A 25,899-nucleotide genomic window follows, 5' to 3' on the forward strand; every position below is an offset into this window, starting at 1 on the left:
AAGTTTACTCTATTCTTCTCCCAGTTCACCGGCCACTTACTTTCATGTATTTCGGGAGAAACTGAAGAATTCACGCGCTGAACAAATACAACAGGAATCTCTGAACTGCGGTGCCCATCTCACGTTACAGATCAAGATCATTTATAAAGGGTTTTAAACGACAAAACAAACTCACTTACACGGATTTGAGAGTCAGAATAGAAGATAGTTGATGACATGGTAAGCAAGTTTGTTAATATTTAGAAATAAAAGCGCTACATCTGTCATACAGCGCTATTTTGGCTGTGGTGAACACGTGCCAAGCATGACGCGTCACCATGGAAACTTGGCTGGCGGGCGGGGATCGCGAATTAGAAATAAAGGCCTGCCTCTAATAAAAGCCTGCTTCAAATAAAAGCCGGCTACTATCTGCAGTTCAGGTAAATAAAGGCCCCGGCCTTTATTTGAGGAATTACGGTATGCAAGAAGCCCGTGTAGCACATGATCAACTGATCTAAATGACTTATTTATAATCAGTGACATGGAACCTTTTCAAAGACTGTGATGACGTGCTTTTCATGTTTTTGTTGTTAAATTTTTTTATTACATTTGTAACGCTATACTTAGTGTTTTATCACCTTGGCAGTAAATTATAAAAAAGGAATTAACGCTGCTGCAAGGGTGTCTCTAATGTATCGCAGATTTTTTCCTTTGCTATTGGAGAAGAGTTCTTATTATAAATTATCTTTGCTGTTGTCTCCCTTTCACCAGTATAGACGTTTGCCCAACTATGACGACTTCCGCTTCCAAGAACACCAGAAATGTGAAAAAGTGTCCATTACTTCATTGACATCCCCACTGTGCAGGGTGGTGAAATGAAATGAGTTATTTGATTTTCTGTAGCTCTATCTGTGTACTTGTATATCTTAGTATGTTGTAGGCTAGTCTCAGCATGTTCAGTGTGTATTTGTGAAGTTACATAACATGACTTGGCACTGTGGGTCTTTAATATGCCAGAGAGTAATGCCTGTATCATTTTGCAGCTTGCCACTGCATGCTCTTGTTTAGCGGAGCACAGACTTATGTAATATAGATTGGCAGCATAGATCTGGGGCGTGCCGGTGTTTAATGGCTGTTGTAGAGCAGTGGGTTGTTTCCGACATGGCGGTAAGTGTAATTCTGAATATTTAACATTTCATCGGCAGCCATTTGTCTTAAAGCACAGCACTGATGTTCATTTAAAACCCTCCAGCCTGCATTCAGCCAGGCTACAGACACGGTACATCGATACCGCACACGCTGAGATTAAATGGACGGAGGGAGAAACCCATTCAGTACGGCGATCTATCAGGCCTAATCAGCCTTTTATATAATGCCTTCACTCTGATGCTTTATCCGTATCATCTTCTCATGCTGTGTAACACTGTTCAAAGCTGTGCAACCATCTGGAAACTAGAGTTAATTGGTACTCAGGTACGGCTCAATTTTTGACCCGTTATGACAATGCATATGGTTTTTGCATAACACATTAACTTATTTTGTACTGTAGAAGCAGGACCATAGTAACCATAGGTAAAACACTGAATGGACACTCACTACCAATCTAAACCTATCAATCCACCAATCTAAACTAAAATCTAAACTTATTTAGACTAAACTGCTGCATGGGATGTAGACATGGAGTTATTAAGAGAATGGAGTATTATTTTTATTAACTGTTTCAGAACTAGACAATTAGAGCGGATCTACATGACAGAATAAGAGCATTAACATAGGTTTGCCAATATACAGCATGAAATCCTGAAACTTGCCCTTGTGAAACAGAAGTACCCTTTAACAGACAAGCTTTTATGGTAAACTAAAATATACTTTTTAATGTACTTTCTACTGAAATGTATACATCATGTATTAAATATCATTTAAATTACACATTATCAAAGATAAAGCGGCACTTTAGTACATTCAAAATATATTAACTTTAAGTGTAATATCAAATAACGCACTACAGTTAAAAAATCAAGTACTGTACATGTGCTATGTTAGTCAACACATCAAAATAAGCATACCTTAACACACAACAAAATATTATTAAAACATGATTTAAAATGTACTTTAAAGTAAAATGTTTAATTTGGCATCATTACAATGCGCATTCATCTTGAAACTGTACTTTCTTTATGTACTTCTAAGATTTTTAGTACAGTACAAGTGCACATTCAATACCACTAAACACCTTTTTTTCACAAAAGTGACTACCCAGGATTGTGTACTAAGCATGGATAAAGTATGAACGGTGTTAAATACAACAAAATAACCCATGGTTAACAATGAGCCTTGGTTATACAATCTCAAGTGTGAAAAGCTCCATAGTTTCGATAAACTTTAAGAAGACTGCCTCCATCACAAATGATTATAAAATATGAATCTACATTTCTGTCAAAATAACATAGGACATGAGTGTTACTATGGAAAGATAGGACATGAGTGTTACTATGGAAATGGCTAATATGGTGTTGCATGGATTTTTTTCCCCTCAGTAAACAATAAAATGTGATTCTCTGTCCCGTTATTAGATATTAGCCGTTAAACATCTTCATATTGTTGTATACTAACATGAGAGCAAGCGTACGGCACCCCAGAGACAACACACCTGCAGTGGCATTGCTTGATCTGTCCATTCAGAGTGAAGCGAACTGACTCACAGCTAAAGGACAGGTCACTGACACTATTACCACCTCACACACGGTAATAGCAAGGTCAGTGGTTAAATTCCCACAAGAATCTTTACACACACATCCCTGTGTATTCGGTATTTATGAGGATATGGAGAGAGCAAAAAAGACATAAGAAGAAAATGTACCAGTTTGATTCAAATCAAAACTGTTTAATTTGTCATGCTGTAGTCTAGTCTACTCAACCCCACTCATTTTACTCAGTGTAATATAAACAACACAAATCTACTTTTTCGTGCAAACACAAGTGTGATCACACATGCCCTCATAACCATGAGTCTGTTTAGCATGTCTGCCGGCTGCTGTCCAGACACACTCTAATCCTCCTCTCAGATGCTACTGATCACAGATCATTGGAAAAGGCCGAATTAATTGCATAACATCAGTGTGTGTGAGATCTCAATGCTCGAGGGCTGCTTCAGTCAACACTAGACACAGTCTGACTCATTACAGTTGATTTGGAGCACTGAACTAGTCAACACAACGAGATTTGAAGCTAAAATGCCTCCAAAGAAGAATGAAGAGATCGAAGAAATAAAGAAATCGCTTGATTTTCTGTCTGAGGAGATTTCGACTGTCTCTAAGCAGCAGAAAACGATCATTGATTTGATGAGCGAAATTAAAGATCTGAAAAAACAAAATGAGGAGAAGGACAAGCGGATCACCAGCCTGGAGGGCCGTGTGGCCGACATGGAGCAGCATTCCCGCATGAACGACATTGTTGTCAGCGGATTGGAGATCAGGCCCCGTTCTTACGCCAGGGCGGTGACAACGACAGGCAGTGGGGAGCTCATCGAGGCAGACATGGACTCAGTGGAGCAACAGGTGACTGCTTTTTTTCCACAGCAAAGGCTTATCAATATCCAACACCGATATTGAGGCTTGTCATCCTTTACCCAGGAAAAACAAAAACGACAAGCCTGCAATAATAATTCGATTTACGAACAGAAAAAGCAAAATTTCTTTGCTCAGGCAAGGGAAAAAGCTTAGAGGGACTGATGTTTATGTGAACGAGCACCTGACGAAAAAAAATGCAGACATAGCCAGAAAGGCACGCTTCCTAAGGAAGCAGGGGAAAATCCAGTCAACCTGGACAACTAACTGCAAGGTGTTCATTAAACTTACCGGGTCACCTGAGGAAGCAAGAGTACTGTCTGTTAGATTCATTGAGGAACTGGACAAGTACCTGTGAATCATGATCATGTAACTTGTATCAATGTGTGGGACTGATTTGAATTATAATGGCTATGGACTCTTTTGAAGAGCTTGACTGTTTAAACTTAACAACAGTTGGAAATGAGAGTGACAATGATGAGAGGGATGGTTGGAACTTAAACACTTTCAAATTCACTGATCATAATCTACATGGTTTTGAACAAGATATTGACCCTGAAAACAATTTTCTTAACAACATAAACAACAACTGTTGTTATTACTCTGATGATCAATTCAACATGAACATAAAATCTGATTATGGATTGTCAATTATTCATTTTAATAGTAGAAGCTTATATGCAAATTTTCTTTACATCAAGGATTACTTGAGTCATTTAAACAACCCATTCCAGGTGATAGCCATATCTGAGACCTGGCTTACTTCCGAGAAGGGTGCTGATTATGAGTTAAATGGATATGAATTGAATTATGTTAATAGAGAGAATAAAAAAGGAGGTGGAGTGGCATTGTATGTAGATAGAAGATTAAAATATAAAATTGTGAAAAATATGACAACTAATATTGATGATGTAATGGAGATAATAACGGTTGAAATTAATTTGGAAAAAAAGAAAAATGTAATTGTAAGCTGTGTATACAGAGCCCCTGGTTCAAATATCGAAATGTTCATGAACAGTATGGAAATTCTATTTACTAAGAATAATCAAAAAGTGGTGTTCATTTGTGGGGATTTTAATATAGATCTTTTAAATCCCAATAAGCATAAACTTACAGATGAATTTATCGATTTAATGTTTAGCTTGAGTCTTTTCCCACTTATAACTAAACCAAGCAGAATTTCATCACACTGTGCAACTCTAATTGACAACATATTTACAAACCGAATGGACAATAGTCTAAAGAGTGGTTTGTTACTAAATGACATAAGTGATCATTTGCCAGTTTTTGCGATGTGTGTTGGTGATCATGTGAAGTATAAGGAAGTTAATGAGGTTAGTTACAGGAGAATCAGAACTGTTGAATCAATAAATACACTTAGAAGTGTATTACTTACATATAATTGGAAAAAATTGTATGATGAGACTGATACCAATAATGCATACGCAACATTTCTGTCCACTTTTAAATCATTATATGACGAACACTGTCCTTTAAAACAATTAACCATAAAGCACAAATTTAAAGAGAGCCCATGGATGACAAAAGGATTAAAAAATGCTTGTAAAAAAAAGAACACCTTGTATAAAGAATTTATAAAACACAGAACAAAAGAAGCTGAGAATAAATATAAAAGATATAAAAATAAATTGACCAGTATCATGAGGATAAGTAAGAAAGATTATTATAATAAAATATTAAATGATAATAAAAATGATATCAAGGGTATATGGAAAGTGCTAAATAATATTATAAGGAATGGACCAATGAATAAAAAATACCCTCAGCATTATATAGAAAATGAGAGGACTTTAAGCAACATGGAAGAAGTGGTCAATGGGTTTAACAATTTCTTTGTAAGTGTGGGAGCAAAGCTGGCTGATGTTATTAAAAATCCACAGATTGAAAGTGAGGTGAAGGCAGTTGATTATTTATATAGTAACCCCAACTCTATGTTTTTGAAACCAGCTGAGGAAATTGAGATTATTGAAATTGTTAATAATTGTAAGAATAAAAAGTCAACAGACGTGAATGATATTGATATGGTCTTAATTAAGGATGTCATTGGTGCAATCGTTAAACCGTTAACTCATATTTATAATTTGTCTTTCAATACAGGTGTATTCCCAAGCAAAATGAAAATTGCAAAAATCATTCCACTATATAAATCTGGAGAGAGAAATCAATTCACGAATTATAGGCCATTGTCTTTACTCTCGCAGTTCTCTAAAATATTAGAAAAATTGTATGTAATTAGATTGGATAATTTTATTGAGAAGCATGAATTATTGGTTGATAGTCAGTATGGATTTAGGACAAACAGATCTACATCAATGGCACTAATGGAGTTAATTGAAGACATTACCAGTGCTATAGATAACAAACAATATGCAGTGGGAGTATTTATTGATTTAAAAAAAGCTTTCGATACAATCGATCATCGTTTGTTAATCAATAAACTGGAAAAGTATGGTATCAGAGGAGTTGCATTAGATTGGATGAAAAGTTACATAAGTAACAGACTACAATTTGTGCAAATGGGTGAGTACAGATCGGAGTGCTTGGGTATCACCTGTGGAGTACCACAGGGGTCAATATTGGGACCAAAATTATTTATTATGTACATAAATGACATATGTAGGGTGACTGACCTCTTAAAATTTGTGATTTTTGCGGATGATACCAATATTTTTTGTTCAGGGGAAAATCTGAAGCAGCTTTTGGAGGTGGTCACATCAGAAATTAATAAGTTAAAAATATGGTTTGACTCAAATAAATTATCGTTAAATTTAGATAAAACCAAATTTATGCTGTTTGGTAATCGTAAAACCGACACACAAGTAAAAGTTATGATTAATAATGTTAAAATAGAAAGAGTGTATGAAAATAAATTTTTGGGTGTGATTCTTGACCATAAAATTTGTTGGAAACCCCATATCAAATATGTTAGAACAAAAGTAGCGCAGAGTATTGGAGTAATGGGGAAAGCAAGTCATGTATTGAGTAAAAAAGCACTTTTTATCTTGTATTGTTCCCTTGTGTTGCCTTATTTAAATTATTGTGTTGAAGTATGGGGCAACACCTACAAAACCACCTTACAAACATTAAGCACAATACAAAAAAGAGCAATTAGGATAGTAAATAAGGTAGGATATCATGAGCATACTAATTTGCTATATTTAAAATTGCACACTCTAAAGTTTAATGATCTCGTTAAATTTAGGACCGCTCAATTAATTTATAAAGCAATAAATAAACAGTTGCCTGGAAACATACAACAGTTATTTACAGATAGGGTTGGGGGTTATAACTTGAGAGGGGATTTAAATTTGAGTCAACATAGGATTCGGACAAAACTCAAAAGTATGTGTATTTCGATTTGTGGGGTGCTTTTGTGGAATGGTCTGAGCAGTTCGATCAAACAAAGTGTTAATATGTTGCAATTCAAAAAACGGTATAAAAGTTTTATTTTTGATAAGTACAGAAGTGAAGAGGGTGAATGATATTTCATTATGGTTGGAAATGCAGTTTGATCATGTTTTTTTTTATGCTTTTATTTTATTTTTTCATTATCTTAATATTAAGATAAAGTATTACTTTAATTTAGCAGGTATTTTTTTATTTTTTATTATTTAAAACGTTATGTTAGATTTATCTTGTCTGATTGTGAATTGGTTTGGGTAGTTACTGGGGGTAGGTCTTGATAAGCCTAGGGCTTCTACCTATCCCTTTTCGAACAGGTTGATTATTATGCTAAAAAAAAATATATATATTTTTTTTTTTTATTGTTTTTGTGTTTAATTATTTGTATGGATACTTCATACGTATTGCTGTCTTTATTTATTTATTTTATTATTATTTTTATTAATTGTTCGAAATAAAGATTTCATTCATTCATTCAAACATGTACTATAGCGATGAAAATAAGAGCATGTATGCTCACAACACACTCCCCATAAAAGTACACAATGAGAAGTAATGCGATTTCATATGTCTTATAGATGCATTCACAAAGACCATTAATAAGACCACACAAAAGAGCCAACAAAGAGAGTGTATTCTGTGTACGAAATTGCCCCCAAAAGTGAGCTCAATCAGACAAAACCTCCCTTTGGGGACAATTGGAGACGTCCTCATTTAGAAAAACAATTTATAAATAAGGCAAATATTTTTTTCTGAAACGCAAAGCCTTTACTTTTTAGGGTAAAGTTAGATTTTGTCTAGTGTATAGCAGTGGTTTTTAACTCTAAGGCCCCCCATTGTTACTTTGTCCACAACAATATTCAAACGCCCCATGACTTTTCCTGTTGTTTGTGATTTACTGGATAACTAAGGATTAAGGAAAAGGATTTAAAAAAATGTTTTTTACTCTCAATTTTCACACAATAAAATATGTTAGAGCTTGGCATAACTAGAAAAATGTATATTCGTTATAAAGATGAGCATGTAGTTAAAAGCTGTATTAATTTACATGACTTTTCAAATTCAAGAAATCATACTTTTAAAATCAGGCTACCTCATATATCATAACAGTGGGATTATTATTAGCTTTACTTTAAAAAAAAATGTTTTGTGTAGAGCAGCATTAACTGTGAACAGAGCCGCTCTGAGAAACACGTAACCTGTACCGTACCAAGCTCTAACATATTTTATTGTGTGAAAATTGAGTAAAAAATATTTTTTTTTAATCCTGCAGGCTGCACGCGTAAATAAATGTCATTTCCATCACAGGAATAAATTACATTTTTGAATTTATTAAAATACAAAAAAATATTTTAAATGATTTTTACTGTATTTTGATTAAATAAATGCAGCCTTGGTGAGCATAAGAGACTTCTTTCAAAAACATTTAAAAAAAATTAATGTTTCCAAACTTTTGACAGGTACTGTATTTGAACAATTTCCCTATAATGTGAGAGCTAATTTACATTCTTCTTTGCAGAATTAGCAGGTACCTTCAGAAAGAACTGCTACCCAAACAGCACATTTAACAGCAAAAATGAGTGATGTCTACAGGACAATTTGACACTGAATTTTGTATCTCTATCAAACATAACCGACTTTACCTCTGGGATTATACAGAGGAAGAGAATGCAGGCTGAGTTTTGAGGATGTTAGTGAGTCAAAGGTGCTTGAGCTTTGCTTTGAGTTGAACACAAAGACAGACCCGGCCAATTAAGGTAATGTAGTGGAACATACACACAGCACATCACAACTGAAACTACAAACAGTCTCTCTCTCTCTCTCTCTCTCTCTCTCTCTCTCTCTAACGCACACAGTGAGTAAGAAAAGTGCTGAGGAGGCACCCCTGCAGAGACTCGGTGGATAACAAATTGCTTTATTTTCTGCTCTGCACACAGATTGGACTGCAGGCGCTGTACAAAAACATCCTCTCCTTCACTTCACACACATACGTCCTCCTTCTCCACTGCTAATATTTGCTCATTTCTACTTAAAGGAATCTTCATCATCAATCTGTGGATGGTAATAATAAAGAAATCCCAAAAAAACAAAGGCTACAACCCAATTTGCGTACTTCAAATAAAAAAAAAATATGGTATGGTGACAGGCCTTGAAGAGCCGTTTATTGCAAATTTATATGAAAATGAACCAAATTAAGTCAACAGACAATATCCCAGACAAAAATGCATTCTTAAAGAGAAAAATTAAAAAAAAAAGTATCACTACCGTATTTAATGAATACTTTTATTCAGCAAGGATGCATTAAATTGATCATTGTCATTTTTATAAACTTCTAATTTTTATCAATTTTACATTGTTATATCAAAATCTACTTCAAATAAATGCTGTTCTTTTGAACAATCTATTAATCAAAGAATCCTGAAAAATTGTATCATGGTTTCCACAAAAATATTAAGCAGCACAATTGTTTTCAACATACAGTAGATAACTAGGGTTGGGAATCGAAAACCGGTTCCACTTTAGAACCGGCACCAAATTTCCAAGAACCGTGGATTCGATAAGACGCACATTTCGATTCTGCTTATCGATTCCTGTGTGCACATTTTAATGTGATTTTAAACCATTCAAGCGCAAGAGGACGCTAAAGAGAACTCAATTCGGCACTCGAGCGCTGTTTTCAGTGCTGTGCACACATCCATTGACTGAAGAACTTTAGTAACTTTAATAAGGATTAATCTATATTTTAATTATAAAATGAAAACTATGCAGTGTTATTTTACATTTGATTACATTGCATTTCAATTTCTATACCTGAACTTTGTTCAGTTGTATTTATTTGTGATATTGGTAATTTGTTTATTTGTTCTTATTTTATTACATACCGTTTACTTGTCTTTAATGATGTTTGAAATTTATATTAGTTAGTCTAGTTGTTTTTGCTGTGGTATTTTTGTTAAAACCAGAGGCAAAAGCTCCTTATTTGTTCATGGTATTCCGCTGCAACATAATGTTTTGCAAAAAGACAGAATAAATATGTTTGATATCTAAATGTTTGACTTCGAAAGTGGGAATCGATGAGAATCGGAATCTGAATTGCTAAAATTCAAATGATACCCAACCCTATTGATAATAAGAAAAAAAAACGTTTCTTGAGCACCAATCAGCATAGAGTGATTTCCAAAAGGATCATGTGACACTGAAGACTGGAGTAAAGATCAGCCTTGGTGAGAATAAGATATTTCGTGCAAAAACATTAAAAAATCGTACTGACCCCAAACTTCTGAGTGGTACGGTTCTCACCCTCATGTTGTTCCAAACATGTCTGACTTTCTTTCTTCTGTGGAACCCAAAAGAAGACATTATGAAGAATGTTTCAACTGTTTTTTATTGAAAACAAAATTGGACCCCACTTAAATTGTATAAAGGGAAAAAAATGACATTTAAACATTTTTTTAAATAAAAACTACCCGTTTGAAATGTATTATGAAATTGTATAGCTTACTTCAGTGTTCTGAAAACTAGTTTTAAATAAATGATAGAGAAAAAACACTTACATTTTATAGAGATCTTTGTAATAAGTAACCAATTGGCATAAACACTCTCAGACACTATTTTTTGGAGAAGCAAACTACAAAGCCTTCTCTGCATTTGTTAAAAACACGCACACACATAAACAAAGACATGGGCTCTCGGCTTGGTTACTGTTGACATGCTCACTGGTCCTTATCTGAGATAAGACAGGAATGTCAGAGCATTCGTTGTCTGCTCCAGAGAATTCATAAACAAGAAAACAACAAACAAAGTAAACACATCAGATGACCCATCACAGATCTGACATCTCACTCCAGACCTTTACTTGATCCGACTTTGAAATCGAGCATTCAAAAGGTTTCTCTCTGAAAAGAGCGAATAAAAGAAAGAAGGCGTGAAGGACAGAGAAAAAGAAATAGGTTAGGGGAAGAAAGGAAGAGAAAAAAGAATGACGACAGACAAATTTGACCTTTCTCTGTTCTGCACTTTTGAGTCCTCAATTCCAGACAGAGGACCCAGACAATCACATTTTGACTTCCTTCCTGTCTTTGAGCGATGACGAAGTCAAACAAACACAGAGAGTACATCGTTTTAGAAGATAATAACATTTTGTCAAATGAATTATGAAATAAAAAATGTCATGACAGTGAACAGACTGCAGAAGGATGAAAGGCAATCTTGTGCATGCTTTCTGTATCCTGGCAGTTGAACATGCCCAGCGTTTGCCACCAAGAACTAAATATAGCATCAGTCTGAAAGAGCAGCTATCAGCACCAGTGTGATGCTGATTGGACAGACAGCCATGATGACAGTGGAGGAATTACATCAGACGACTTACTGCTCCTCAACATTACATAGCAATCGCAAGTGTGCTCTCTATGTAAGGTTGAACCGCAATGAGATCACAAGTGTCATACGGGATAATCTGCCCTGTCTAGAGAGGATGGGTTCTGTTGAGACAGCCCTTACACAGTCCTTTATTGGGAGAACAAATAAAATCCTGGAAATGGGCAAATGGAGCATTTACAGTCCTGGGCTGCGTTTCACAAAAGCATTGTAAGCTTAAAAGTAGATTGTGGCTCTAATTTAGCTCATTATATTATTGCCATAATTATTGGCACGCTTTAATAAATATGAGCAAAGAAGGCTGTATATCTTTCATTCAAAAAATGAACAAAAATTAAGGCCAACGTATTTTCGAGGGGAAAAAAATAATTTAATATTGAGATTTTCCCTCAGTTTTAGGCCATGTTTACACGGAAACGATCTGAAGAGAAAACGCAAAAGTGGCGTTTCGTTTTCACTTTTTATTCTGCGTTTAGACGAGCGTTATGGGGGGGAAATCTGCGTGCATATGGAGACGCAAAAGTGTTAGAAATGCGATGTAGTATGCACTCCAGGCGGCTAGGTGGCAATGTGAAGCACTGCCACACAACAACAACAAGTCCGTGCGCCTGCGTACAACCTTCCTTCTACTTCTCTCCCTAGTAGCGCGAAATTGAAAAGACTCTTGGACGTTTATCAGAGCTGCTAGGGCAACTTGAAGGTCCGACGTATGGAAATAATCCGACATGTTGGTTGTTATTTTCCTGTACTGGCGCATGCCTGTGACGTAAATGCGTACGCGACGAGAGCCGCCATGAGCAGATTTGCGTTTTTACCCGTTTAGACGGAAACGCGACGGTGGAGCGTTTTTAAGATTTCCACTTTGGAGGGTGGTTTCACTTTTTTGCGTTTTTAAGCACCAAAAACGCCGTCGCCGTGTAAACGAAAGGCACATCCGATAAAATATTATTACGTTTTCACCCGGAATCGTTTTCGTGTAAACAGGGCCTTAATTGATTTACTTCAAAGAAAGGTTATATTTTTGTGAATTCTTGCAGATTTCAACATCTTCTATGCTCATATTTACCAAGGGAGCCAATAATTCTGTACAGGACTGTATTTCAGGCTTGGGTGTGTTCAAGGGATGATCCAACATCGGTCTGCATCGGTGGACTGTCGCATAATGATTGGTCCATTTGAAGCGAAATCTGCATTTTCTGAAGGAAATCCTCAAGCAAACTTTATAGCTATGGACATCACCGTCAACTGCTGGCTTTCGATTGCAATCATTTTTGTCCCTGCTATTTCAATGGAAAATTTTTACAACATTATAATCACCGTTTCCTAATCATGTGCGCCAAGAAAGACACGTGATAAAAGGTATCTTTTCCATGTCAAACAGAGTTTTTGTCCTAACCAGCCGCGACGGCGACACGCGACATTTCTATTTTAGAAATGGTTTCTATTTTTCTGTGGTGTTGCGGCTGGAACAACAACACAAAGTGTGGCAATGACAATCTCAGGTAATGTTAATGTGCTTTATTTTATGTTAATGTTAAAAGCGTGTAATCTTAAATGCTGAATAAATTGCAGAAATGTGTGAGTAGTAGTATGAGGGATTTTAATACAATGCTGCCTGGCAGGGGGGGAGCTATTAGATGAAAGAAGCACACGAACAGATTGAAAATTCTGAGTTCTGAGCAGGGAATGAATGAATGGAAAAATCACTAGCACAAGGGAGATAGAGAGAGTTTGTTTGTCAGCAGATTTCCACAGACAGGAGCCCACACACACTGACTGACTGCACAGCCTCTTTTCTACAGATGCCTGAACTAGTAAGTCAGCAGTCAGTCAAGTAGAGAAAGCACCCATTCGTCTCTAAGGCGAGGGTTGAGAACGAGTGGAGAAAAAAAAAGAAATATCCTCTTCCGTGAACTTTTAAGAATGGTCAAACACTTTTAAACCTCAAACTGAATGCTAGGCAAGCTCTGACTCTCTCTCTCTCACACACACACACACACACACACACACACACACACACACACACACACACACACACTTTGAACTTCTGCTGACAGTAAAGGCCATTTCAGGCGTTTTAAATGATCAAATTGCTATCCTATTAAGTATACATATCCCATTTACATATCTTACAAATGGTTAACTATCTGATCGATAAAACACAAAGTGTCCAAGTGCAAATATCCGCTAAACCACAAAAATGCACACAAAAACAAATTGCATACCAGACCTTTCACACAGATTGTGAATCTGATCACGTAATTTGATCCCATTATGATGTCGAGCAGATCTAGGCCATTATGAATACATTATAGAGGCGTTTCATTCAGTTAAGGGGATCTGAGTGTGGCTGTGAATGACAGTGTATTTCACAGCACAACTGCCTCTGTTTATGCAACAGGCCAACAGAAGGAAGGGGCATATGCTCATTTTGATGACCAATCTCTCCATTGTCTTTCTGTTTGATTTATTCAAAATACTTCTGAGAGCAGTTAACTTTTAACCTGTACAGCTGCACGGGTGTGTATTAGCCTATGTACACCTATCATCACTTCTCTGAAACAAAACTCCCTCAGTCAGAAACAGAAAACTCACTTTTCATTTGTCAGCTAGTGCAAAATTCACACTCAGTCAAAAACAAAATACATAGAAAAACTACCTGTTTATATTTAAAAACGAACACTTTTCACTAAAAATCTAAATCAACAACATAGAAAAACAGAAAACAAACGGAACAAAACAAAACACCCAGATGGCTTGGTCTGTTTTGCTGGTTTGTGGCAGCTTGACCAGGCTGAAGAGCAGCTAAAACATGCTAAACAAACTAAAATTAACAAACCAGTTTAGCACTGTTTTCTGGTAGTGTTTACTTAGGCACTATGCAGATTCAATGAACAGTTGAGGAATAAAATGATCATCTAGATAATTTGATGTGCACTCCAACAATGAAGGCACCATAATTGCAACTGTATTCTTTTTTTAACCACTATTGTGCTGATGAACAGCATGACTATGTTGGTCCAACTGGTAGACAAGTAGCAAACCTGCATAAACCAGACTGGACATTCATACTGGCCTAATTTGGTCTTTTCCGCAGGGTAGTAAGATTACCAGCCAAAAACAACAGCCAACAACAACAACAACAATACATACATATAAATAAAATATCTGATATAAGAATAATAGGTAGAACATTATCTGAATTAAACAGGCAATTTATTAACAAATATTAAAAACTTTTAAATAAATATTTTACAAATATATGTATAAATTGATTTAGATACTTGTTGGGAAACATTTAAACATAAAACAAACAAAAACAGGAAGGCTTGTTACAGAAAATCAAGTGACTTATGATTTGAACAGGCTCAGAAGTCGTCTTGTGGCGGCACTCCTGAACAGATTACATTCATATCAACTTCTCGGTTGTGCGTCAGAGAGCGGGCGTCTTCAGAGAGATGCAGAAAGCTTCTCTGATCACATCAGCTCTGATATCAGTCCATGAGTTGAGTCTTTCAGAGTGATTCGAGAAGTCTATAGAGGCGACCTGGAGTCCCTTTATATAATGCAACCAGGTTATGCTCTTCTCACTGTCAGAGCTGCTGTTCATTAATCATAGAGCTGTCACTGAGGGAGTGTGCGCTGGCCTTAAAACGTTTAGGAGGCGCTAAAATATCATGTGGCAGCTTTGTTGGCTAATCACAAGATGATGATTTACACTGTACGAAAGAGACGGAAAGAAACTGAGCTCTGTTCCCACAATGCAATTCCGCTGTGGTGACCAGTGCACATCGGTCAGTCAGAGAGACCATTCTAGCCTTCTGGGAAAGAGGGAGTTATTTGAGCGATCACGTCCAGCCAAAGGAACACGCTTGTTTTGACTCACCGGGCTAAGAATAGAAAAATCTTAGAGTAAGAGACGAGCCACGCTACTGTAAGTTGGGAGGGGGCTGAAGGAACATTTTATTGCTCAGAGGATGCTCTTTCATAACTTAATGGAGTTCTTCGTTGGTTTATCGATCTATCATTATTGTTTCTTCAAATTCCATAGGAGAAAAAAGATAAATAAATACCAGAACATTTGTTGACATAGTAAGAGCAGAGAGCTATCAAATTAATGAGTATAGTATTTAGTTTGTTATTCTTTCCTACAATAGCACAACAATAAAAAATAAAAAAAACACTATACACTACAGTTAAAAATAATATGTATGAATACATTTATTCAGCAAGGATGCATTTAATTGATCAAAAGTGACAATAAAGACATTTATAATGTTAAAAATGATTTATATTTTAAATAAATGCTGTTTCTACTTTCTATTCATCAAATAATCCTGAAAAGTGTATCACCACAAAATTGATTAATTAGCACAACTGCATGATTCTAAAGCACCAAATCAGCATATTAGAATGATTTCTGAAAGATCATGTGACACTGAAGACTGGAGTAATGATGCTGAAAATTCAGCTTTCCATCACAGGAATAAATTACATTTGTATTTGTGATTACATAAATGCAGCCTTGGTGATCATAAAATAATTTTTTCAAAAACATTACAAAATCTCGCCGACTAAAATAAGGAATCAATCACTTCAAGCTATAGACCTACAGGTATATCTATTTTGCCATGTTTCTCACAAATTTTAGAGAAAATTGTATATTATTTTTCATCTACTGTAGATTCAAATCTAATTCTTTACAAACATCTGTCACAGTTTCACTCCTCACATGTGGTTCCCTGTCTGTGTTTCCCGCCACTGATCAGTCACCATGGACACCTATCACCTTCATCACAGCTGTTAGTCATTTGTTAATTATCTCTGTGTATTTAGTTCCTGCTTGTGCTCTGTCTGTTGTCCGGTATTGTTTGTATCACCCGTATGTGTGCGTGTTCCCGTCTTCTTCTGGAATAAACTGCTATTATTTGGATTTGCTTGCCTTCGTGAACTCTTTTGAACTTGCCTCACGCAGCATCGTGACAGAATACCGGACCAAACTAAGAACGCGGTTGTACATTTTCCTTTGTTTTCCCCATTTTCGTGTTCAGTGTTTTTGTTCCGTTTTCACCCCTGCTTATCACCATGGACTTCCCAGCAGTAAGACTCATGTGCCTTGAGCAGGGAGAACGCTCCCTCGAGGAACACTTGGAAGTGTTTTTGGATCTCGCCCATCAGACCACCTTCCCGGACGACTGCCTGTGCACATTCCTGCGAGTCGGACTCAACGCTGCCACACGCGCACAGTTGTCCGGGGAGGTTCCTCGAGGGAGCTTCGCGTCATATGTGGAGTGGGTGCTGGCGTCCTGCGGATCTGCGTTCACCGTCGAGGATGCCGCCAGCCCCACTCCCCATCCAGTGCCCAGCCAGAACCACCCCGACGGCGAGGACTGTCGACATGAGCTCACCGCAAGTAGCGCGACGGAGACCGCGGCGATAAGAGCAACCGAGGATCACATCGCCATGGAGCCCGAGCAACGGGCGCCTGACCAGGTGTGTGAGCCGGCCGAGCCATCCATCGCTGAGGGAGTACTGGTGGACTTCGAGGGTTTGGAAGTGAGTCCCGCCCACTCCTCCGCTACTGAGAGTGTGTCTCTGGCTGGTACACTTTTTGATTTTGATTTTGGAGAGGAGTTTTGTCTAGCCCCTGTTCTGTTGCCTGAACTTGTCAATCCCGATCCTGTCAATCATCTGCCTGTCTCATTAGCCCCGCCCAAACTCCCTCTCCCACCTCCTCTCCAAGGTATCCCGAACACTTTATTTTTTTTAGGTTTCTGCATTGGACTCCAGTCTCTTCCCCAGTCTCCAACCATCTGTACCACCCAGTCATCTCTGTCACCCTTCAGTCCTTCGGTATTACCTCTGCCTCTCAGTAGCGGGGTACCACCTCGGACCTGTCGGGAGCCATCTTCTCCTGAACAAGAGGAGTCTGTAGCTCCGCCTGCAGCCTCGGTGTGCTACACTCTGCCTCGACCTGTCGCCCTGGCTCCCGAACCTGCGCTCCTTCCACCCTCGACCTCGGCGTGGGCCATCGGCCATTCGGTCTCGCCGGACTCCCTCGGCACGTCGGCTCCACCGAGGTCAGACATCGCTTCACCTCCACCACGGACTTGCGAACCGTCCGCTGCTCTCTGGTTCTCCACCCCTTCTGCTACGGCTTGCTCCGCCCTACCTCAGGCTACACCTCCGCCCTCGGTCGTTCCAACTCGCCCTCAGACCTCCGGATCCCAACCTCACTCTCGGGAGGTCGTCGCTGCGGCTCCGTCGCGGTCACCAGGATCTTCACCATCTTTCCACTTCCTCGGCTCATCGGCTGCGCGGTGGACTCCGTCCTCGCCGTCGTCGCCTCCGGTCACCCCCATTGCGGCCCTCATCTCTATTCCTCCATGGCTCCTCCCTCCATCAACGCCGCCGTGGGGCACCACTCTGGCTGTGGCCTGGGCACCTTCCATCACGCCCCTGCCCAAGGCCCTTCACTGGCTCTCACCACGATCTGCACCACCCTGGACCCTTCAGTTCTGTCTCCTCCCTGTCATCCGTCCTCCGCCCGAACCTCCTCCAGCTTCCTCTGCCTACGTTGCCTACCCTTGGCCATCCCTTCACCATCCCTTCGCCATCTCCTGGCTCCTTGCCTGCGGCATCGCCTCGCCCACTGTCTAGACCCCCTCCATCCCTCCCTCTATTCTTCTGTTACGGCGCGAGGTCGCACCTACCGAGAGGGGGCGTTATGTCACAGTTTCACTCCTCACATGTGGTTCCCTGTCTGTGTTTCCCGCCACTGATCAGTCACCATGGACACCTATCACCTTCATCACAGCTGTTAGTCATTTGTTAATTATCTCTGTGTATTTAGTTCCTGCTTGTGCTCTGTCTGTTGTCCGGTATTGTTTGTATCACCCGTATGTGTGCGTGTTCCCGTCTTCTTCTGGAATAAACTGCTATTATTTGGATTTGTTTGCCTTCGTGAACTCTTTTGAACTTGCCTCACGCAGCATCGTGACAACATCAGTATGGTTTCCGTAAGAATCACTCTACTTATATGGCTTTGCTTCACCTGATTGACAAGGTTACCCTTGCACTTGAAAACCATGAACTTACATGTAGGATTTTTATAGATATGTCAAAAGCTTTTGATACAGTTAATTATTTCATTTTATTGGAAAAGCTGCATAAATATGGTTTTCATGATATTACATATAAATGGCTGAAAAATAAACATTTTAATAGAAGACAGTTTGTTTGCTTTAAGGGTTGCTATTCTAGCAAATAAAGATTACTCTGTGGGGTTCCTCAAGGGTCCATTCTTGGACCCTTTTCATTTCTCATTTATATAAATGATTTGTCAAATGTTTCAAGTATTCTTACTCCAATAATGTTTGCTGACGATACAACGTTAGTTTTCTCTCATTCAAATTTTAATTTATGATTAAGAATGTAAATTATAGTTGAAATTATTATGCTAATTAGTTTTATTTAAATAAATTATCTTTAAATATTAATACATCTAATTGTATTATTTTTAGTGGTAAAAAAATTATACCCTAAGGATTTATCAAAAATGACAATTTAGTCTACTGAGGTGCCTCAAGTGTCAACTACAACATTCCTAGGAGTTTTTGTTGACGAAAGCCTGAGTTGGAGGGAACACGTTTGAGCGGAAAAATACCTAAATCTACCGGTATAATAAGGAAAGTTAGGCATCTTGTTACTACAGAATGTCTTCTTACTCTTTACTATAGTTTAATTTATCCATATCTCTCATATTGTAATATTGTTTGGGCAAGCACTTTTCCTATAACTCTTTAAAAAAAAAAGTATCCTTCAGAAACTTTTTGTTCAGGATTGCAACCCGATCAAATGTATACTTCATATGCGCCTTTATTTCAGAAACTTCAAGTTCTTACTATTTATGATATCAATATTTCTCAAATATGTGTTTTCATTTATAAGATATATTCATGTGAAGGTAACATTCCAGAGCAATTAAGAGTTATTTTAAAGTAAACTCACAGGTTCACTGTCACTTAACTCGTTAATCTACAGATTTTCATCTTCCAAAATTTCTCACTTGTAGAGGTCAATTATACTCAATAAGATTAGGGGTATTGAATTATGCAATGGTTTATCCCATCTAGCAAGACAATGTTCATCTTTAATATACTATATAAGATGTATAAAGGATCATTTAATGGTTGCTTTGTAATTGTGTCTTATACTGTATATTTTCCATTGTTGTTGTTTATGCATTTATGAGCCCTACAGGGGTTTGTTTTTGGTATGTATATTTTTGGGGGGTTTCGATATATGTTGTAATTCATTTGATTCAGTCATATACATTTATATATTTGTTATTATAGTTATATAGTCTTTCATTTTAAAGTTTCTTTTTTTTCCCTTGTTGTTTAATGGGAGGGTTTAAATAGGCCCTTTTGGGTTTTCTGCCTCTCCCTGCACAGTATTTGGATTGTATTTTCTTGCTCTTATTGTATATATTTAACATTTGTGCAAATACAATTAAACTAAAAGCTGCATCTCAAACTGGAAGTAAAGATGATCAGAAATTCAATCTACAGTGAATAATGCTAAGAACCAAAAAACAGTTCAATTTAAAAAAATAAAAATAATAAATGCTGAAACGGTTTGTCGTTCAATTATAATTCGTGGTTCTCTCATGTGAATTCTTCCACGGATGCAATTGGAACACCCAAATGAAAAAACTCTTAAATCTAAAAACTCTTATGAGCCAATTCACAAAATGAATCAAAAACACAGCTCAACCAGAGTAGTCTGATTCCTGAACTAATTATTATGTAATTTTTAAGTGAATCAAAATGATACAGCACAACCAGTACAGTCTAACCGATTTCCAAACGAAATTACCCTTATGAGTTTGCTATTTTCAGTGAACCAAACCCACACAGTGAGTTCAGTGTAGTCCAAGCGGTACCTCAACAAATAACTCTTATGAGCCAGGGTTTGTTAATAAATCAAACACGCAGCTTTCAACTTTTGCAACAATTGTTTTAAATATAGGCTATTTATTATCAAAAATGTCAGAGTTTAAAATCAAATTGTATTTATTTTATTATATATTTCTTGCTGAAAAGTACTAAAAGAATCGTTGAAGGAACTGTTAAGGCAGTGGAATCGTCACGGACTAAATTCTTTATGATTTTTGACCATTAGGCCTAACTTTCAAAAATATTTTGAGATAACAATAGTGTGGAGCCTAGCTATACCTGCCAACCCTCAAATACTAAGATTTAACCATTTTAATTAATAGCAATGCATTATCAAAAGCAATTACAGTTTACAACTCATGGAGCAACACTAAACGCTGCCGACTCCAGGCAACCTACTGTGTCCAAACCAACCTTCGTCCTTCTCTAACGCTTGATCTTGTTTGAAATCACACATCAATCATTCTCTCCATGCTCACATTCAGTCAGTCCGCCAGGCCCTGGAGAGCAGACGCCTGTCGAGTTTACAGTGTCTGGATGTGGCTCAGTTACAAACGAGAAGTGATCAAATGTGAAAGAGTTGTTCAAGTTGAAATATTTGTATCAAGTATGCATGCGAATAGAGACCCATACACATGTACACACTCATGCACATGCATTAAAAATGCTACAATGGAACGCAGGATGGTGGATTTAGAGCCACACGATTAAATGTCAAAGAAAGTCTCAAACATACACATGCTTACACATATAGATAAATATAGGAGGTCACATGCATAAACACGCATATAAATGTCAGCCAGAATTTTCTCATGTGAGATATCCTAAGGCTAAATTGACTCCAGTTATCATAATGTAACTGTACGTGTGTATGCATGCATTAACAAGAGTGTGTTGTGTCTGAGTGTGTGACCAAGCATGCACTGTATTTCTCACTCCATCACTGTAATTTCTTTCTCTCTGTCTCTCTTCCACCCGATCTCTCCTTCTTTATATCTGCAGGGTGTGCATGTGTGTGTGAGAGCGCGTGAATGAGTCATCACTGGTGCAGAAGATCATCTATATTCCTTAAGTTTGCCCAAATCTCCAGCTCATACAGCCAATGCAGCAGGAGAACACTAAACTACGACATGCACACACTGGTTGGGACTTACAATTGACTTATATTGTGTTTATACTGAGACAATGAAGGGTTTCTATCCTCTATCCCTAAACCTAACAAAGACCTTTTTACATTTTCATATTTTAAAGGTGCTCTAAGCGATGTCACGCGTTTTTTAGGCCAAAACATTTTTTGTCACATACAGCAAACATCTCCTCACTATCCGCTGGCTGCCTGTCCTCTGAACACACTGTAAAGAAACGCGATCTCTGTAGACAGCCCAGGCTCTACAAACAGCAACAAAAACAAACTGCAGCGACCCGCTCCCCGAAACATAACAAACTGTTCCAGCCAATGACCGACAAGAAGGGTTTGGGGGTGTGGTTTGGGGGGTTAGTGTGCGGATGAGGAGGAGGGAGGGTCTAGCTAGCCTCCGTTTTGTTTGACAATAGTTCGAACGTCAACAAGAAGTGACGTCACCCAGGATCGCTTAGAGAACCTTTAATTAAGGCATTATTTAGACATTTTCTTGGTTATTTCAATTTTACTTTGTTTGAGGGATGTGCGCTACCACTGACACAAACCCTTACCAACATCAAAATAAAAAATTCACTTGCATAGTGATCAAAATTGTTTTAATAATAATTTCTGATATGAAGATTAACATCTGAAATGATGTAGTAACACCCACACAAATCAATGGCCATCTTATGACTGTGCTCTTGTCCAGAATGTTAGCATGAAATCAAATCTATTTTGTAAATGCATGTTTGTCACGAGTGGCAATGTAGCGAATCCAACAAAGACGAGATGCGTGACGCAGAATGAATAAAGATGCACTTTACCATAAATGTTAATGCAAGACAATGAACAGTAAAATTGAGGGCTTAAATACACAAGGAATGATAATCATCGGAACAGGGAACAGGTGCAAACTAATCAGAAACCATGACAACAAATGAATGAATGAGAGCTCAGGCAAGACAGTGACGAAACTAAAAGAACAAGAAACTGAAACTAAACAAGAATGAACGTGACAATGTCATTGATCTTATTGTGAACAATACAGACTTCTTTAGTGACGTATGCTGGACTTCTCTAATCATTTAGATCCCGTCCCTCCACAGTCAACTGTAACCATTCATCGCATACATTTTTGAGTGCAATGCCCACCTTTATAAATCCATTCAACAACCGATGGATAGAACCAAGTTCTCCACACCGTACTTTTTTTCAGTTGAATCACAATATGGAACCGTATGTGACCAATAACACGCATATCTGTTGAGCCCATGAACGCAATGGTCAATCAGATGTGTTGAAGATAGTCAGAATCCGCATAAATTCACTCAAAACAGCAGAGTTCTTGTTTAGCGCGAGTTCTGCACGTTCGCAAATCCATTTCATTACAACCAACATAGTATAAACACAATGTCAATAATGTCAATAAATGCACAGCACAGACAGCTTCATTGATTAACAGGAGTTTTTTAAAGAGTGCATCTTTGCTCTCTTCCTGCATATGATATTTATTTTTCATGTTGCTAACTAACTACACATGGCAAAGTTTCTGGATGGACAACCGTATTTAAATGCGTGATTGAATCCTGTTGAGTTGACCATAGCAATGGACGGAACAAAACAATCTGATACTGTATGTCAAATGATCTGTGCACAGAGTGTAAATGCAAAATAATAGAACTGCCACTTGTTCTATGTAATGTGTAATATGTTACTTTGTTGTTCATTTAACTAACTTTTCAACATGTACACTTAAAGATTTTTCAATAGTTCTAAGCACTCTGTTTTATGTTTCTTTTAGTCCTGACAGTGATTATTTTTCTATTTCAGGAATAAATAGGATAAGTTAAAGCTGCATTCCATAACGTTTTTGGGTTAAAAATTATCCAAAATAATTTGAGCAAGTACGTAACCAGCCCGTGTTCAAAACTATCTGCTTGCCTTAGCTGGATTCAAAACGGTAAGCTTGTAATAATGTTTTTAACTCCAGTGGTACTGGTGGATTTCCGCGGGAGAAAATTGAGCATGTCTTTGCCTCATTACGTCACATCTGTACACATAAAGGAGTCTCGGCTAGTCGGCTATATTGCATGTGAGGATGTTGGAGGTGGAGATTTATAGCCTTTTCTCACAGCACTTGATATAATTAAACTTATCAATTTGATGGCGGATCCAGAAAGGTTCAAACGACAATCACCAGTGACAACTGTATATTCACCCTTTTTAAAATGCAAAAGACTTCGTTTGGACTTTGGAGTGGCTACAGAAAAAAAGAGACTGCAACCGGCCCATGCGAAAACAAGGATAATATCGGAAGGGCATTAAATGTAGAGTAGTCACGCAATGCTGATGTTGTTAACATTAACATTTGAGAACAAAGTATAATGTGCACGGTTTGACGTGATATGATAAGCGATCGTTAGATTTCATCAGCGCGATTTACGGCAATGCTTTTTTTCCCTTAGTTGGTCAGAACAAACATGGATGTTACTTGTTCAGATGACACTTTCCGGTGAAAATTCTTATGTTGGTCATACTTCCAAAAAGTAGAATCTGTGATTGCGAATGACAGTATCCACACCGGCACAGTGACTGTGAGCCGCACATTCTCCTCAAAACATTGCGGAGTGCCGAGGCACAACCCACGTAAAGGTGATAATTCCACGAATAACTGCAATTCGCTCTGTGCACGAGAAAAATGCTAACTTCCGGCTTGAGGGTGGAAATTGGGTACTTCGTTTCCGGTTGCCGTCTTGTTTACATCAGTGGACCGGCGTTAAGTTAGTTTAATCGTTCGCAATGGACCTAAAACATAAAAAAAACCGATTCACTTTTCAAAGGGCAGTCGGTGGTAATACCATAATTCCTCAAATAAAAGCTGGGGCCTTTATTTACCTAAACTGCAGAAGGTAACAGGCTTTTATTAGAGGCAGGCGCTTTATTTAAAAAAAATCTAAATCAAATTTCCGTCTGGGTTCCATGCTCCTCAAGACAATTTCGTTTTCATTAAAGTTGTTGAAAAGACCGTTACACTAGCAGCACTAAATTATATGTGTGTTACATCTATTGTCTACTACCATCTATTGGCTGTACGTTACGATGAACTTGAATGCATATTAGGGGATGTTTACACCTGGCCACTTCATGTGTTTTCTCAGATCGGAAAGCTCTCTGATTTATCAAAACAATTCTACTTCAATCTGCTCACAAATGCGTTTTCGCAAAACGGATATAAATCTTCAATTCCCACGCTATATGCGGATTTAATGGAGTGGACGTCACCGAAAGCAACAGATATGAGCTGCATTTGATAGATCAGCTCATTTCTAAATCAAAAGACCGCAATAAGCGAGAGCGGCAACAAGCCTGGTAAGATCATTTCGTTTCTTTACTTTTAATGATGAGGAGAATTGTCTGCGACTTACTTTCACTTTAATTTGCAATAGTTTGCACGTTGGCTTTATGGATAGATGCTCGGCTGCCGTGATGCGTGTTGCAGTAGCGTTGTCACATCTTGCTATAACATTACATAGCCTATAACACGCTCTCACACTTATTTTTTAGCGTTTTTGGGAGGAGTAAAATTTAGATACGTGGTTTCAACAATCAGATGCATTTGATTTACACTTGTGCAGTTTCGTCTGGAATCTCGTCTCAGATCTCCTCCTGAAGAAGTGGTTTGAGCGATCGGATTTAAATTGTCTCGAATGTGCTTCGGATGGCATTTATACATGGTCTTTTCACGATCAGATCACAGAACACGCATGAAGTGGACAGGTGTAACATCTCTTCAATGAAAGTCATTTAGGAGATTATCCACACTAATTTTCCCCCGGCCTTTATTTGTCCGCGTTGATCACGCACCCGGCCATTATCAGAGGCCCGGCGTTTATTTGAATACCGGTTTTTATTTGAGGAATTACGGTAACCAGGCGCTGCTGCATTGTGAAAAGTAAACAATGTTTAACGTTACTTCTACGTCGTCCATCAGGCTACCGGAAACTAGACACCCCCTATCGGTTTCGCAGCCGGAAGTAGCATATGCTAACGTGCACATAGTCTATTGCAGATTTCGAACAGAGATGGCGACAAAGAGGAAAAACTACAGACTGCAGCTTTAATATATTACATACTGTTTTTTTGCATTTATTTTGGATTTAAAGTCAGTACTGGGCTCGCAGTTCACATGGGTAGGGTACGTTGTATTGTGTGTGTTTGGATGACTGTGTTCGTACGCCACCACTGAAGACCATTTTTTGACCCAAGAAAAACCTTGATATATATATGGTCAGAGATATATATCTCTATGAATATATCTTGCTGATCCTTCAATGCAATTTCTAGAATAAACAAACTGTGAAATCCATTCAGAAGTGAGCATCACTACAACCTACTCACTCTAAAGGGCAGAGCACTTGAAGTGAGTACTCTGAAGGATGCAGTCTAGAACGCTGTGGTGTGTGTGTGTGTC

At 38.0% G+C, this 25,899-nt stretch overlaps 1 protein-coding gene across 31 annotated transcripts in view; it reads right to left on the reverse strand.

Annotated features, from left to right (window-relative positions):
- The window catches only part of rimbp2b (RIMS binding protein 2b), a 193,837-nt gene that overhangs the window by 105,357 nt on the left and 62,581 nt on the right, over positions 1 to 25,899 (reverse strand). For 29 of the 31 annotated variants that reach the window (XR_008809107.1, XR_008809106.1, XM_056267898.1 and 26 more), the window contains exon 4: positions 10,240 to 10,305. The exons of the other annotated variants lie outside the window; for them this stretch is intronic. Coding sequence is in view for 27 of the 29 variants with exons in the window: in XM_056267898.1 (XP_056123873.1) it covers positions 10,240 to 10,305 (66 nt within the window). In the remaining 2 variants the exon portion in view is untranslated. The remainder of the gene's footprint in view (positions 1 to 10,239; positions 10,306 to 25,899) is intronic. 31 annotated transcript variants of the gene reach the window in all.

Source organism: Rhinichthys klamathensis, unplaced genomic scaffold, assembly GCF_029890125.1.
Source record: "Rhinichthys klamathensis goyatoka isolate OS25496 unplaced genomic scaffold, OSU_Roscu_1.1 h1tg000266l_1, whole genome shotgun sequence".
NCBI classification, from domain to species: Eukaryota; Metazoa; Chordata; class Actinopteri; order Cypriniformes; family Leuciscidae; genus Rhinichthys; species Rhinichthys klamathensis.